A 17,302-nucleotide genomic window follows, 5' to 3' on the forward strand; every position below is an offset into this window, starting at 1 on the left:
AGTTTGACCCCAAAAAAACAAAAATCCTGAATCCGCATTACCTTTACAGCCCGTTTGGATGAGGGCAATGAAGCCCTAGGTATGGGCTTCATTACCCCCACCAATTTAAACCCATGTTTGGGTAGATTTTACTGTTGACAGATTCCTAAATCCATGGCATGTGATGTCCTTGTTGAGGCCTTTGACATTACCTTGCAAAATGGGGGTAATGCCAAGCTTCAGGTTGAGTTTCTCAATTTTGCCCTTTCTTTTATCATCCATTCTCCTCTCCGGCTTCATCCCTAGCCTCCTCAAGTCGACCGTTGCGGCTACTTGAACGTCATCACCTCCCCTCCGACCTCCTCACAGGCCCCATCCTCGACTAACTCGATCTCCTCGTCAGCCTCTCCCCACTTCAACGTCTCCAACAATTGTCTCTAAGGGCCCATCCCTTCTCTTCTCTCCAACCGCTTCAATGGCAGCTCTTCCACCGGAAATCGCAGCCTTTATGGTTTATCTTTGCCACCCTTGCTGAGCTTGGATCTCAGCTTCACCATCATTTGCATTTGCCTACCGGTCGCTAAGAAGGAAGGTATGATCTCTCATCTCATGCCTAATTATCGATTTCCATCTTTTCTTTCCCAAAAATCTCATCTTTCTTCTTCTTCTCCACTACTAACAATTTCTATTTTAATTAATTTTTTTTTGTTTAAAAGCAAGCTTCTTATTAATGCAGATTGAGACAACAGCTGAAAGCCAGGTTAGCCCAGCATCACTGGTTTACAATGAAGATTATTCCTTAGTTTAAGAAAGAAACTATTTTATTCTGAATTTAGGGATGAACGCACTTCAAGAAACAACATGTTCAATAGTTTTTTTACTTGTACAAGACACCAAGTCCTTACAGATGTAACAGATCTGAAAAAGAAGAAGACGAAGCAACCCACGCATGCTTGTTTATTGCCTTCTCAAGGTAGTAATTGATGAAAGAGACAAGCCTTGAATGAAGCAACTTTTGCACATGCTTGTCTTCTTGGATTCATGCACAATCCCATGTGAGCCCTCTTCAATCTGAAAACATACATTTTAGTGATTATTAACTAACTTATCTCTAATTTCAATGAAAAACTCCAAAAGTTATTCAGCAACACTCATCATCTTCACATAGTTTCTCTTTTTTTTCCCTTTTCTGTTTTTGTGCTGATTTTGTATTATTTTTAATTTTTTCATGTTACTATATTATTCATGTTTGTAACGTTTCTAGATTTCTAGAAAAAGATATGTATGTTTGTTGAGATTTTGTCCTTGGTTGTTCATCTAAGAAAAATATAATATATAACAAAATACTTCATGGATAGTTAAGTTTATCAATGAAAATATTAATTTCTTTAACTACTAAAATCAAGTGTGATTCATCTTTTTGTGCTGATTTTGTAATTTTTTTTTTTATGTTATTCACATTATTCATGTTTGTATCTTTTGTAGATTGCTAGAAAAGATATGTATGTTAATTTGTTGAGATTTTTTTCTTGGTTGCTCATCTAAGACAAATATAATATATAACAAAATACTAGATGGATACTTAAGTTTATCAATGAAAGTATTAATACTTTAACTGATAAATTCATTAGTTGACAATTTTTTTCCGCATCTCTATGGTTAAGATAGGATACTCACTATTGCGTGTGTTTCATGTTTTTTTGTGCTGATTTTTGTATTATCATTTTATTCACATTATTCATGTTTGTATCTTTTGTAGATTGCTAGAAAAGATATGTATGCTTGTTGAGATTTTGTTCTTGATTGTTCATCTAAGAAAAATATAATATGTGACAAAATACTTGATGGATACTGAAGCTTATCAATGAAGATATTAATTACTTTAACTAATAAAATCATAAGTACTAGTGAATGTGCTTCATGTCTTTGTACATTTTTCATAATCTTATTATGTTTTTTTTTATTTGGACAATATAGAAGGACTCATATGGACAATATGGACAATATGGAAGAACTCAGACTATATTATTTTATGTCCATATGTTATATTTTCCTACTGAATGTCATGATTGCCGCATATGCAATAAAGCAGAGCACTATACAAAAAAGTATGGTCCAACACGAGATTGAGACGACATCTGTTAGGCGCCGCAAACAATATGAATACTTTCGTCGACTGGTATACGAAAGCGATATTCAGTGTATTGATAAACTACGCATGGATCGCCAATGTTTCCATAGTTTATGCAAATTGCTAACCATTACCGGTGGTTTGCGTGGGTACAAGAAAATGTTTTGGTTGAGGAGATGATCGCAATGTTTTTTTGAATATTGTGGCACACCATGTCAAGAATAGGGTAATTAAGTTTGATTTCGTCCGATCTGCTGAAAGCAGTTAGTCGGCATTTCCATGCCGTTTTAAAAGGCTATCACTCTTTGTCATAAAAGTGTTATTAAAGAAACCAGAACTCGTCCTCGAGGATTCAATTGATTTTTCGGTGGAAATGGTTCAAGGTAATAATTCAAACCCACATGTTTTTAATGAAATAATCATAGCAATGGTTAGTAAGTAATAACCTTTTTGTTCCCAACGTAGAATTGCCTTGGAGCACTAGATGGCACACATATCAAAGTAAATGTGCCTAAAAGTCGATCGACCAAGATATAGAACAAGAAAAATCGAAATCACCACTAATGTACTCATCTGTTTGTAGCCAAGATATGCAATTCATATATGTCTTATCTGGTTGGGAGGGCTCTGCGCATGATGGTCGAGTTCTTAGAGATGCGGTTACAAAACCTAATGGATTGAAGGTTCCAAATGGTAAATAAAATTTACTCTCAATACTTTTCTAATTTATTATTAATAACCAAATGGTTCCTTAAACCATTAGCTAATGACATGTACTCAATTGTATGTTAGGCTTTTACTATTTGGTTGATTCTGACTATGCAAATTATCCTGGATTTCTAGCCCCTTTTCAAGGACAACACTATCATTTGAGTTCTTGGGCTGATGGACATCAACCTCGCATGGCTCATGAGTTTTTTTAATATAAAGCATGCTAGTGCAAGAAATGTAATTGAGAGAACCTTTGCCCTTCTAAATATTCGATGGAAAATTCTAGCTAGTCCAAGCTTTTACAACATAGCAACACCAAGGCGCATAATCAATACATGTTGCTTACTACACAACTTCATTAGAAGAGAGATGGAAGAAGACCCCGTAGAAGTTGAAGTTGATGGTTTAATGTTAGGAGAAAACACAGAAGATGATGTTGACAACAACGTAGTTGTTGATCCAACGGATGAATGGAGCCAATTTAGAAATGACATGGCTATGGTCATGTTCTATACATGGCGATCAACTTGATTTTTGATATTTAATATATATGTACTCAAAACTAAACTTGTGATGTGGTGATCTTTCTAGTAATTGATTTTCGATAATTATTATCTATGTATGTGTAATTCACAGCTTTTCTATGTCGTGTTTGTGGTGTTTGTACTGATAATTTGTCTGTATGTATTGAAGAAGAAAGCAAAGGTTAACTTGTCTGAATGTTATCTTCTGTGATTGAGTTAATGTTAACTTGACTGAATTTTCTTCTTAAAAGTCACATATTTTCAGGGCCTTGAAGCTTAAGCATTGTATTAATTAAATTTTCGTCTGAAGTCTTTTTTGATCAATGCCCTTAATTGTGATCAAATCTTGTGTATCTAGCTAGCTAATTTGGATATCATAGTCATATTTAGTTAAAATTTTAAGATGATTATGTTTTAATATCCTCTTCAGTTTTTCCTGATGAGGAGAAGATGACATGAACAATGGGTATTGGGTTTTGTTCCCTAGTGTAAATATCAAAGTAAATTCAAAGAAGGTATAAATTTGAAATTTATTATTTGCATTTCACGTGTAAATTTGAAACCTTTTTGATGTTGTATTTTTTTACTTGTATTTTTTTTCTTTATAGATGTTGGTGAAACCTTTTTGATGTTGTATTTTTTTTCCTTTATAAATATTGGTGAAACCTTTTTGTTGTTGGTTAAATTCATTATTTTTTTTTTAATTTGGAACATGCCATTTTTCTTGATATGTGTTTAAATTTTTAGGACCTATTTCTGTGTTTAAATTTTTAGGACCTATTTCTGTACTTTATTTTTATGTACTGATGATGCATTGTATTCTGACTTGCAGATTCCAGATACTTATCTTATATGTCATAGTGATTAGAAGACAAAAACCATCATTATTGTGGAGACAAAGCATCACTTCCCAATACTGAAACCCTAATCTACAGAGGAAAACGAAAAGGTATCCCTTTGCTTGTGTCGGTTGAGTAATGGTGGAAAGATGGACCTTTTTTTAATGCAATTGAACATACTTACTACCAATCTGCACATCATTGCTGAAGTCCTTATCTTTATGTTTTCAATATATATGTGGCTTGTACACTACTATAAACTAGCATTTCTCATTTGTTGTATGTAAGATGTCTATATAAGATTTCCTGACTTAGTTATATCCCATATGTATACGGTGGGTATTTCCTGACTTATTGTTTTCAGGTTTTTCAAGAATGGATACTGGAGAATCTCAACATAGGGGAAGGGGACAAAACAAACATTATTGGACTATTGAGGAAGATAAGGCCCTAATTGAAGCCTTAGTTGAGTTATCCATAGATGCTATGTGGCGGAGTGAGAATGGATTTCGGAATGGGTACTTATTTCAGTTGGAGAGAATGATTAAGGCAAAGATTCCACGAACTACACTGAAGGCCATGCCAAACATTGAGTCTCGAGTGAAATTGTTAAGGAGACAGACTACAGCTATTGCCGATCTTCTATGCATAAGTGGCTTTGTTTGGAACCATGAAAATAGCACAATTGAGTGTGAGAAAAGCTCATATGACGAGTATGTCAAGGTAATTATAATTAAATTTCATATTAACTAAAGGTCTTTATTTGTTGCTTTTGATGTTAACTTTCTTAATTATTATCATGTAGAATCACAAAGAAGCTGCCGGCCTTTATGGGAAATCTTTTCCCTTTTTCAATGAACTTGCTCCGGTCTTCACAAAAGATCGAGCTCATGGTAATGCAAGAGGTGATTTGGGAGATGATGCAACTCAGTATATGCATGAAAACACTAGTTTTGAGGAGAATACAGGCCCATCTCAACTTCCAAGCGATGATTTTTTTGCATTCATGCAAGAACCTATTGATCCCTCATCACCCATGACTTCAGAAAATAATGCGTCCTCAACATCTAAACGCCGAAAAAAAAAGGGTCTTGCCAATGACACATCACTCGAGGTAATTTCTGAAAAAATAGCGCAATTCGTGGAGGTAGTTGGGCCAGGACTTAAGGCGATAGCAGATTGCGCGGTTCGTAACGCTGAGACTGTTGCTCTCATGGAAGCGTCCCGCAAAGAGGCTGATGAAAAGAAGAAAGAGTTTGAGGAAAGGAAAAGATTGCTAAATGAAGTCGTCTTCAACATTGATGGTTTATCGGAGGATGATGCACTAGTTGTAATACAATTTTTGCGAAAAGATGAAAATGAACTCGACATGTTTTGGGACTTGCCAAATGACAAGAAGCTTCGTTTTTGTCGTTTGATTTTAGCGAGAATGTCATTTCATCCACCTAACATGTAAGCCACATTTGTATACATGTTTTAGGTTTGGTGATTGTGTGGTTGTGGTCTTTTGATTATGGACTTAGTTGGTACTTGGCTTATGTGGACTTTTGATTATGGACTTCGTTAGTACTATGGTATTAGTGATGTATTGTTTTATGACTACTAGGTCATGGAGTTGTATTATGATATTTTGTACTATGGTAAGTTGCTATTGTGGGTATTGGTTATTGTTACATAATGTGTTTATTTTTCTCCATTCACAGATGTACTGATATATAAGAATATATGTACAATTGTCAAGGTTTTCTCATGCCAAAGCCAAAGTCCCATTTAGGAACTATGGGAGTGATATCCATCCTATCTATTACATATAAAATATTTAATTATATTAATAATTTCATATGAGCAATAGTTGTGAAAATAAACGTGGTTAAAATGAAATAATAATTTTAAATATTCATAGATAACATTATAAAATAATTTAAACAATAATAATTATGTAAAATAATTAATTATAATAATTAAAGTGGATAATGATAAAAATAAATTATTTTTTTCTAAATAATTAATTAGCACAATTATAAGATATAAATATTTATTTATATGTAGTCAATTTATATATAAAATATTATTATTGTTTTGGTTGAGGGCATTAAAGTAATTTTACATTCAATTCTTTATACCACTTTCTCTATTCCCAATATTTATTCCTTCCAACCAAACAACTTTTTCATTACCATTACCATTCCCATTACCATTACCATTCCAATTCCTATTCCCACTCCCATTCCCATTCCGTGATCCAAACGGGGCCTTAATTTATTTATTTGTCTTCGTTTGATCATATCTCACATAAATAAAAAGTGACTAACCATGAAGATCAATCATATACGAATCAATAATACAACTTTCTTCAATATTAATTTTTCCTCTTTAACTCAAAATCCAATGAAAAGCCTGCAATATCATTTATTAATTTCAGCAAACTCTCAAATTGGTAAAATTTTCAAACCACTCACAAAAACAACACTCTATTTATATTGATCACGATCTTTGCAATCAAACTCCAATTTCTTTACTCTTCAAGAAATTAATATCCTGCAATGAAATAAACCACACAAATTAAAAAATTTATTATTTGCTTTTTTATATTCAAATTGATCATGAGTAGTAATACCTTGAATATTGTTCTTGGTTCATCCACAGATCCTCCCCATTTTCTTATTCTAGACTCAGCTGATAATGCCTAAAATGTAAATTAAATATAAGTACATAAATATCCACATAAATTAATACCTTATAGTACTTGTTGAATTAATTGGAATTTCAATAGGAATTTCTGAAGTGCTAATCAGTTGAAAATCAAGGTGTATTAATTAAAGATCCTAATCAAAATCATGTTTAATATGATTATGTATCCTTTCAGTATTAATTAGACTTTTCAGCCTATATAGTTATCATAATCAACATTAATTATACAATAAGAAATAACTAGCTAATGTTTTGAGTAACATTAATTGTTTAATTAAAATATATGCTGATATAAATAAATAATCATGGGTTTTAAAATGTGATGGAACTAATCTTATTACTTTCCACCACTTTTTTAAGCAATTTTAATGCATGGTATAACTATGGTGAAATTATAAATTTTTTTGTAATCATGAATGTCATCCAAAATTAGATGTAAAATATGAGAATATTTTCTATTTTCAATAGAAGTCCATAAACTTTCATTAAAATCAATTATATACAATTGTCGTTCTTAATAAAATATCTATAATTTATTTATTAAAATTAACCATACATCTAATATTTACTGATATACTATATTTTTTATAATAAAGATATACAAAAGTGGTAACAAAAAAAAATAAGTCATTTTAACACAAGTTAAAACATAAATTAAAAAAGGACATGTGAAAATTAACTAATATTCACTAAGTAAACCGATGTGAATATTTTAGTTACTATAATAATAAGGTAAAGAGAGAAAAACAAAGCACAAAAAAGTAGAAGAAGAAACCTCTTTGTTCCAGTTAGTTCTCACTGTAATACCAAGAAGAATCAATGTTTGCAAGGAAACCCCAGCCAGCATACCACTCCACATGCCCTGCATACATGCATGCATGCAATTAGAAAGAGCTGTAAAGAAGTTAATTGCATTTATTTAACCTTTAAATTTAAACTAATCATACCTTAACACCCAAATTAAAGTAAACGGCCAAGAGAAACCCTAATGGAATGCCAAAAACATAATAGCATCCAATGTTAATATAAGCCACCAACCATTGCCATCCTGCTCCCACTGCGACTCCTGCATGGATGCATGCACATGCATACGTGAAACTCTAAATTAAACAAGTGTTCATGAACTCCAATTTAATATATTTTAGTCATGTTATGTAATACTTAAAGTTTTTAATTACCTGTTAACACTGGTTGGACACTGTTGAGAAGGAGACTGAGGGCAAAGACAAGGGCAAGATCAGAGACAGCATGCACAACTTCTGGGTTATTAGTGAATGGAATTCCATACACATCTCTCAGAACCAATACTGTGATGAAGAACATGAGGCCTATCACTACTGAAGAGAGAATAACCACGATTATGGAAAACTTGGCTGCCCTTGGCCTTCCAGCTCCAAGTTCATTAGATATTCTTACACTGAAGAATAATAGTTTTAAGTACATTTTAAGAAATTAATATTCTAAGACATTATAAGAATTCTTCACTGATAGAGATGGAAGTGAAAGCTCAAAGCTTAACCTGATTGCAGCGTTGAAACCAAAGAACACCATCAGCTGCCACCCCAACAAGTTAATACTGCATGCCACAAGCAAATTAATGACAGAATATATGTGTATATATATATGTATATATATGTGACTAACCGAGTATATACATATTAATTTCCTTTTATTATTTGATATGTTTCTTCAGCCAATATATAGTATCTTACCAGGTTGACATGGCAGCTACAGCTATCTTTGGATTTGGCAACTGGCCTACTAGCGTGATAAGGATTGTATAGAACCACATTTCAAGGCTATAACAAGTAACACATGTACCACTAGTTAGAATATCAGATTCTGTTTGTTTCTAAAAGAGAAGTTGTTTAAACTTTATATATATATATATATATATATATATACCACATCATGATCCCAGAGGCGATGGAGAGCCTGGCAAAGGCTCCAAGGTCCCTGAAAGCTCCCAAACTGAAACCATTCCAAGCACCAGGGCAATAGCCCATGGCAATGTACACAAACTGGCCAAGCACCACAATCATCCAAGCTAAGTTCAAAGAAACAGCAGCCCCCACCAAACCAAGGTTGAAAGCCACAAGCAAGAGCCAACTGAGAAAGACGTGAAACAGCAGAGCAAGAGCAGACACAAAGGCCATGACCATGACTTTGCTCTGAGCTTGCAAGAACTTCTGGATGGGAAAGTTGAGAGCGTATGCAAAGAGTTGTGGGATCATGTAGAGTGAGAATTTGCCAGCCAGAGCTGAGATCTCATTGTCTTGGCCAAAGAAATGGAGTACTGGAGTTGCAAAAAGGTAGATGGGTAACAAGAAAAGGGAGGTTATGATGAGGATGACCCATGAACGTTGCATGTAAACTCCCAGCATGTGTAGCTGCTTTGCTCCATACGCTTGCCCGCATAGCGTTTCCAGTGCACTTCCCATGCCCAGCTATGAATTGAATATATTAGAATTCATCATGCGTATATAGTTGGTTTTTCATTACTATCTATATTTTTCAGCAATATATGACTTGATATTAAGTTAATTAGTAGGATTTAAGGTGTTGAAAAGAATTTTCTGCTTTTCTTTTTTTGTTTGATTAAATTAGTATCCCTGGTTACTTCAGTGGAAATAAACTAGTACAATTGGATTTTGAAGCTGCACAATTGCCAGTAGGATATATTAACCCAGTACAGTACCCTTTTCACAATATTTATTTATATAAATAAATATATTTAATAATTTTCTTTAATTTATTAATATAAATAATTAACTAATAAAATAAGATTTTAATATTAAAATATTAGCTCTTCATACCAAAAATTATGCTTCTCGAAAAGACAATTTCAAACTTTGACACATTCCACAGCGGTATCATATATATAATTTAATTGTTTAAATAAATGTATACAATAATTAATTCTTAAAAACATTAATAATTAATTTAATACTAATAAAAAGTCATTAGAAATTAAAAATAATTTTTTAAAAAATATTTAATATCGACTATCATTAATTAAGTTAAAATTTAGTGATATGAAACAAACTATTGCTTTTAATGACCATAGCAAATTTTATTTTAAATAAATAGATTAATAAATATACTTGAATGATAAAATTCAAAAGTGAAAGTTAAACCATTATTTTTATTGAAGGTTAATATCCTTCAATTAAAATTTTAAATGACCATATAATTAATATTTTATTATACTTAATTAATGTATATTTATATACACAATAATTGTTTTATAATATTAAATTAGAAAATTATAATCAATTTTTTTTCAAAAATGATAAACTACATTGCGTCAATAATTTGCTATTTATTATTGAAAATATTAAAAAACTCAGATTTCAATTAGTTGGGTCATTTTTTGTCAGGAAGATAACTATTTGGTTGGGCATGTACAATCCAATTATTGAACTTGAAACTATTACTATCCCAGTGATTGACTATTGTTCTTATAAACATTTTATTATTAAGTCATAATGCAAAAAAATTTAGATGATGCATTAATTTAATTATATACAAGTGGGCATAATTGAATTTTCTTGATTTATGATAAAATGTTGAGATCCACATATAGCTTGATGATCATCATAATTAAAATAATTAACTAACCTAACTCATGACGCACATTATCAATTTCAAATATTAGAAAGAGATGGGAGAAAAAAAAATATGTAACTTTTATTCTCCAACTAATTAATTTTAAAAAAAAACCCACTTGATAATTGGAAATATAACGCATGAAATGCATGCATTCCATTGTCAACTCTCTAATATAATTAAATTATAATGTGATTAAGTTCACGAGGTTTAGTTATACATAATTTGAAAGTCGTGTGCAGCACGCAAAACTTTCGATTAACTTAAATCGTAATTGTTTATTACGGATTAAATAATTAATTTTATAGTTACATCAAGATTAAGGCTAGCTAATCAAAATGTGAAAGTACAAAAAGTCAATTTTTATAATAGCATAATTAATCTCGTAAATTGTAATGAAACCATAAATTGCATTCATGTAATTTTAATTAGTCTCTTTAGTTTGCTTCTTTAAAATTAAAATTCCAAATTATTGAATATCACTGATTAGAAGTCCAATGGCATTTATTATGATACAAGACCCATGATAATAAATTAAGCTGGGCATATCAATGCTAATTAAAATTTTATAATTTTTTTTTCCAAAACATATTAAAAAAAACTAAATTATTATTTACAAAAATATTTAAAAAATAGTAAATTAATTCATATACAATAAAAATAATAGCAGTCAAAGGGTTCATAATTTAACATCATTAGTCGGCATTAGTCTTATTGTGAAAAGTAAATATATGAAATATTTAAGTGTTTTGAATTCAAATTTCACTAAATATAGTGATGGTATCGAATCCTGAGTGTGGGTTAATGATTTATACAACTTGATGTCACTGGATGAGAGCATACGAGTTCTACCCGGTGAGCATGTTTCTTTTGATAAACAATATTTATCACCGTATTTATAAAAAGTGAAAAATAAAAATAATAGCAAAACCAGAATAAAATCAACTTAATAAGATAAGCACATGCTAGCGTACCATAACACCGAAAGCAAGGCCAGCAATGACCATGTTCTCAGTGGACACCGCATCGAGCTCTAAGGTGGTGAGATGGCCGGCGAACACTTGAGTTACGGCACCGAGAGAGTACTGAGCCAGTGAGGTGAAGATTGCCGGTCCGGCGAGGTACCATAGTTTCTTATTCTCCTTCAACGTCTGCCTTGCAAGTTGCCTGAAGCTCCTAATTTCCTCTAAGTCTCCTTCATGATGCTCTCTTGGAGTTAAGAGAGGTGTCTGTATGTGTTCATGCTCTTCATCCATTGCTAGCTAATGATCTCTCTCCCTCTCTTTTCTTTCTCTCTAAGGAATATTTATGAACTAGGAAAGTTGTATTTGCTTTGGAGTTGTTCTGATTGAGACTTTTTTTTGTAGGAGCGTGGTAAGTGGCATGAACTATTTGTGGAGGGGACTTAAGAGTCTATCCACACTCATTTAATTATGTGGCTTTAAGCACACCTAACTAATGAATGGGACCATGATGTGTTAATATAAATCATCACTGTATTATTATTTTTTTTTATCTATCATTTTTAAACATCAAAAATCATTTATTATTTTTTTTTTGACGCTTTATTTAATTTTTTTCTTGAAATTTAATATAAGAGAGAAATGTGAAGATAAAAATTAGGGGTGATTTTGGAAAGATAACTAATTTTTTATTTAATTATGTGAAATAACCAATTTTTTTTGTATGTGAGTTTCGGTTATTCACGACAGATAAAAAAGAACGGGAGTAGAAATAAAATTTCCATATGCCAGTTGGAACGCGCTGGTCTTTTTCATTGAAGGCCTTTAATGATTTTTTTTTTTAATAGACTATGTTTTTAGAACAAGTTGGTGACGTTGAAGCATTTATTGAAATTAATTATGAATTATTTTTATTATTATTAGGAAAAATTATTTATTAGTCCATGTCACTTTTCAAACGTACCTTTAAATCTATTTGACAAAACTATATACCATTCAGACCCTCTTTTTTAAACTTCATCATTTTAGGTCCTTGCCGTCACTTTGAGCCGTGAAACTTTTAAAAATTGCCTCAATTGCCATGGTGTCTTTTGGAGAAACATTGATGCAGGATCTTGTCAAGCAATAATTGGTTGTCCTTTTTAGCTTGTTGAAGAAGTCATTTGTATTTTTATTCTTCTTTCTCCTCAATATTCTAAAACTAAATACTCCCTCCTTTCTTTTTTATCTGTCATAAACTCATGTTTTTTTTTATCTGTCATTTTTTAACATCAAGAATCATTTATTATTTTTTTCCCAAAATTACCCTAATACTCTATTCAATTCTCTTCTTGAAATTTAATATGAGAGAGAAATGTGAAAATATAAATTAGGGGTAATTTTGGAAATATAACTAATTTTTTTATTAAATTATGTGAAATAACCAACTTTCTTAATATGTGAGATTCGGTTATTCACGATAGATAAAAAGGAACGGAGGGAGCAACTTTTTATGAAATAATCAAGTACTTCCTCCGTTCCTCTTTCTCTGTCGTGAATAACTGAATCTCACATATCAAGAAAGTTGGTTATTTTACATAAATTAATAAAAAATTAGTTATCTTTCCAAAATTACCCATAATTTATATCTTCACATTTCTCTCTCATATTAAATTTCAAAAAGAGAATTGAATAGAGTGTTAGGGTAATTTTAGAAAAAAAATAATAAATGCTTCTTGAAATTCAAAAATGACAGATAAAAAGGAACATGGGTTTATGACAGATAAAAAGGAACAGAGGGAGTATATTTAATAATGAAGATGTAATGCAACAAATAAATTGATAAGCTAGGAACTAAGTAGAGTCAATAAAGATATACAAGGTCATCTGTTGCATCTTATCCAACTATGCAAAACCTACAAGGTCATCTGTTGTACAATATTACATATATATAGCAAAATGTGAACAATAAAACCTAATATTAAGGTAAAAAGTGATAAACAAAACATAAACGAAAGATATTGGCCACTAACAAAGTATTGTTAATGATTTATGTGTATAATAAAGGGAAAATGATATTATATAATATCTCTATTTCGCAATAAATAATGAAGATGCTTACTTCCTTCCCATTATATAACTTGATCAAATGTGATGGTTCCGGTGGGGGTGTGATGTGCTAAAGTCATTCAAAAACTCACTCAAGGTTTGAACACTTACACACACAATCAAACAAGAGAAAGGAGACAAGCAAATTAGTAACTCAGTTCGGCTCAACCTTGCCTACATCTGGGGGGCCAGGCCCGAAGAAAATAATCCACTAAAAGAGGTATAAGAATAAGGAGTACAACACTCTCTCACTCTCTCAATACAAAGAATATCCTCTCTAGATTGTCCGATGGCCACTCACTCAACTCTCACCAAAGAGTCTCTCACTGGTTGGCTCATCCTAAATCTTCAAGCAAGATCTCTTATTTAGACGCACCGATGTCTAATAAAGTTACCTCTTTTAGAATTCTTCGCGGCTTCCTAACTTGGACACCTTCCAAAGTTAGTTATTGCAACACCCAGTTGCAACATGGCCCATTTTACTGAACATGACTGAGTTCTAGCCATATGTACCCGAATCTGTGACCTTCAACCTCCCGGTTCCTTTAGTCTGCCTCGTAGCAGTTGACTCGACCCGAGCTCCTGCCTGCAGCTGCTTTCTTCATCTCGTCACTTCAGTAGGTCTTCCTTTCTCGAGAGATGTGCCCACTAAGGCACACGAGACCATCTCATCAAAGATAGCCACATAAGATCTCCCGATCTTTTTTTCAAACTTGGCCCAAGTTTGATCTTCCCAAATGATCTTCGTTTGACTCATGGAAATATTGTTACTAAACTTAATCTCATCTTCATCCAAGTTTAGCCTTCAATATCTTCAAGCATGATCTTCAATCATCCATGCTTGGATCTTCAAATCTCTAATCATATCTCTTGCAATCTTCAATCAATCTCCACATATGATTAGACTCCATGAATAGTTCCGCCCATATATAGCTCTTGGATCTTCCTTCAAATTGTATTGCTAAATATGGTCTTGATAATCTCCTTGGTTTCTTCTTACCTAATTTATTTTATGTCTTCAAATAGATTCACACCAAACTAAACTCTGTCTCTTCTAATAGCTCATACCAAATTAAGCTCCATGCAATCTTCATGATCTTGGATTCTTGCAAATGATAGAATATTCCTCTCCCTCTTTAAAATAAATCTTTCTAAAAACTAGCTCTATCAAAGATATGATTTATCATTCCGGATTTTATTAAGGATAAACATACTTTAAATAGAACTTGCCTTTCTTGAAGAGATCCTTAAGTCTTTATGCACTTTCCAAAAATAGTTGATCATCACATGACTTCATTGAGAGAAAAATCTTTTAAACATAATCTTCATTTTGATCTTCTAATTCTTGCAGCTTCACATGTCATGACATCATCATTTTGCCACATCATCATCCTGGTCAATTCTTCCCTTGCTGAGTCATCATAGCCATGTCACCTTCCTCTTGCCATGCCATTACTCGGCTTGTCATATAATGCCAATCCATGTCATCAGACTTAACAAAATGTCATCATCAGTTTATTTTTTTTAGCTATTCTCACAATAACGCAAGGTGATTTGTGCACATGATCAAGCAAATTTTGGTCACTTAAATAATGCTCTCAAAATATGCCAAACAATCACATAGTCATTGTCTTTACACATTGGCAAGAATTCCCAACATTGCATAATTTTTTAGCAAAAAATTGGTGATGGCCTTCAATGTCACCGAACCTTCATACTTCTCAAGCTTGGGGTCATGATAGTAATGTTTCACAACTATTGTTGCATTTGCTTTCCTTTTCTTTAAATAGGCCTCTTTCTTTTTTACTTTCGGCTTCTGGTTTCATACTTTTCTCTTAAAGATGGGTTCTCTTAGATTCGACAAAATCCAAGTGCAAACAGCAGTGACAGAATACACAAGCACGATTATCTCTCCAAAGTTCTCTTCAGTTAAGGCAATGATAACTCCAATAAAATTGTTTTTCCCTAAAGACATCTATGGAAAATTAGAAAAGAAGAATGAGTTCTTCTCAAGGATTTTTTATCTTGGAAAACAAAATGATTTGATAGTTTGACAGTTATGGGCTTTGGAAAACTAAAAATTTTAGGAAAAATTATTTATTAGTCCCTATCACTTTTCAAACATACCTTTAAGAACTTCTGATAAAACTAAAAATTACTTAACAATTTGGGTATTGGAAAACTAAAAATTTTATTATACAAAAAAAGGGGCATAATGGTAACTTCATTAAAAGCTTCGCACCGCTACCTATCCGTTGGATTTAAAAGTTACTTATTCAAAAAGGAGGGATGTTAATTTAGAGATGTCAAAAAGTCAAGAGGTGTTTTGTTCAAGTGACAAAGATACAGGGAGGAAATGAACAATTCCTCTTATTATTATTATTATTATTATTATTTACAAATGAACAAGCCTTTTAATTAATGAAAATATATGCGTCACACATGCTTCTATTGAATTATTGAGATTCACATTAAAAACCCAAACTCTCATAGAATTAATACTTCCACATGGGAGTTAATACCTCACACGTGGTCCTATTGAATTATTGAGATTCATATAAAAATAAAAACCCAAATTAACACTTCCACATGGGTTTTGAGCTGTAACTGTTTTTTCTCTTTGCTAAGGGACCCTAGTTAGTACCACTAATGACAGGACCCAAATGATATTGGTGCAAATATTAAATTGTATGAATATAATTTTTTTTTTACTTAATTCTGAGTTGGGAGGAGCCGTTCTATCACTGCTTCATTATTATTATTTTTTAATAAAGAGCAAAAAAGTTATAAATTCAGGTTTTTTTTAAAAAAATTTTAGGATTTCAACAATTTCATTGGTTTTTCATGAATGGAAAAAATCTTTGGGGACTAAAACTTCCTTTCCTATGTGAATGGGGAAGCTCTGATTTGGAGCTCTCTTGACAGAGACATGCATAAAAATGATAAAATATATAAAAAAGAGCGGGGTGATGACTAATTTACATGGCATGTGGTTCAACATTTTCATGTGGTCAAGCACAATCGAGTGGCTAATAGTTCTCTGAAAAGATTTTTTTTTTTTTTTTTGTGATGTATTATTATGAAAAATGGGATTCAAAAATGCATGCCTTAGAGATGTCCCGATGGGCCATAAAAGTTGGAATTTGCTTTGTGGTCTGATGTGAGAGGTTTGGCCAAAGAAGTTGACTTGAGGATTTAGAAATAAACTAAATGTTATATTTAAATAAATTGTTACTATTTTAGAGTTTAAAATCTTCTTACATGTAAGATTATACAATCCCTTATTAATATATAATTGCTAAAAAATTGTTGGAATATAGACTTAATCTCTCAAGTTAACTATAAATTATTAAAGGTATTAGATTGCAAATTGAAGGAAATTGTGAAGAATTGTGATGAAAAAATTATAATGAAGGTTAAGTTAGATGGAAAAGAGATTATAGAATTGAAATAGTATATATTAAGGAACCAAGATATAGTCTAGTGGTTTTCTACCTTGTTTGTGTCACAGTGCAATAAAAATAAAAAAGTGCTTGTCGCCAATTTGTCAAAAAAAAAAAAATAGTATATGTTAGAATGGCCTCAATTTGTTCTTTGAAAAAGATTTATATATCAAATGAGGTACGTATAATCTTTTCATCAAAGTTTGTCATTCTAATCATAGTGATTTTTTTTTAAATTCTTTTTCCTCAAACATAAGAGTTTTATCTTTCAACCATGTAAATTTGAGTGTACTACTTTGCTATTGTTCTTGTGTGCATTGTCAAT

The 17,302-nt window shown here is 31.8% G+C and overlaps 2 protein-coding genes across 2 annotated transcripts; one reads left to right on the plus strand and one right to left on the minus strand.

Moving 5' to 3' along the window:
* The first annotated feature begins 210 nt into the window (after positions 1–210).
* On the plus strand, positions 211–5,816 carry LOC120272458. Its single transcript, XM_039279283.1, has 6 exons — positions 211–571; positions 716–739; positions 816–1,034; positions 4,178–4,294; positions 4,549–4,907; positions 4,990–5,816. Exons 5-6 carry the CDS (start codon positions 4,560–4,562, stop codon positions 5,638–5,640), a joined length of 999 nt encoding a protein of 332 aa, XP_039135217.1. The 5' UTR covers positions 211–571; positions 716–739; positions 816–1,034; positions 4,178–4,294; positions 4,549–4,559; the 3' UTR covers positions 5,641–5,816.
* Positions 5,817–6,477: 661 nt separating this feature from the next.
* LOC120272635 (protein DETOXIFICATION 33-like) lies at positions 6,478–11,846 on the minus strand. The gene is made up of 9 exons (XM_039279504.1): positions 11,459–11,846; positions 8,781–9,322; positions 8,588–8,674; positions 8,395–8,451; positions 8,054–8,292; positions 7,823–7,941; positions 7,651–7,737; positions 6,802–6,870; positions 6,478–6,722 (listed from the first exon to the last, which is right to left on the minus strand). Exons 1-9 carry the CDS (start codon positions 11,738–11,740, stop codon positions 6,684–6,686), a joined length of 1,521 nt encoding a protein of 506 aa, XP_039135438.1. The 5' UTR covers positions 11,741–11,846; the 3' UTR covers positions 6,478–6,683.
* Between the last annotated feature and the right edge of the window lie 5,456 nt (positions 11,847–17,302).

This window comes from Dioscorea cayenensis, chromosome 11 (assembly GCF_009730915.1).
Source record: "Dioscorea cayenensis subsp. rotundata cultivar TDr96_F1 chromosome 11, TDr96_F1_v2_PseudoChromosome.rev07_lg8_w22 25.fasta, whole genome shotgun sequence".
Lineage (NCBI taxonomy): Eukaryota > Viridiplantae > Streptophyta > Magnoliopsida > Dioscoreales > Dioscoreaceae > Dioscorea > Dioscorea cayenensis.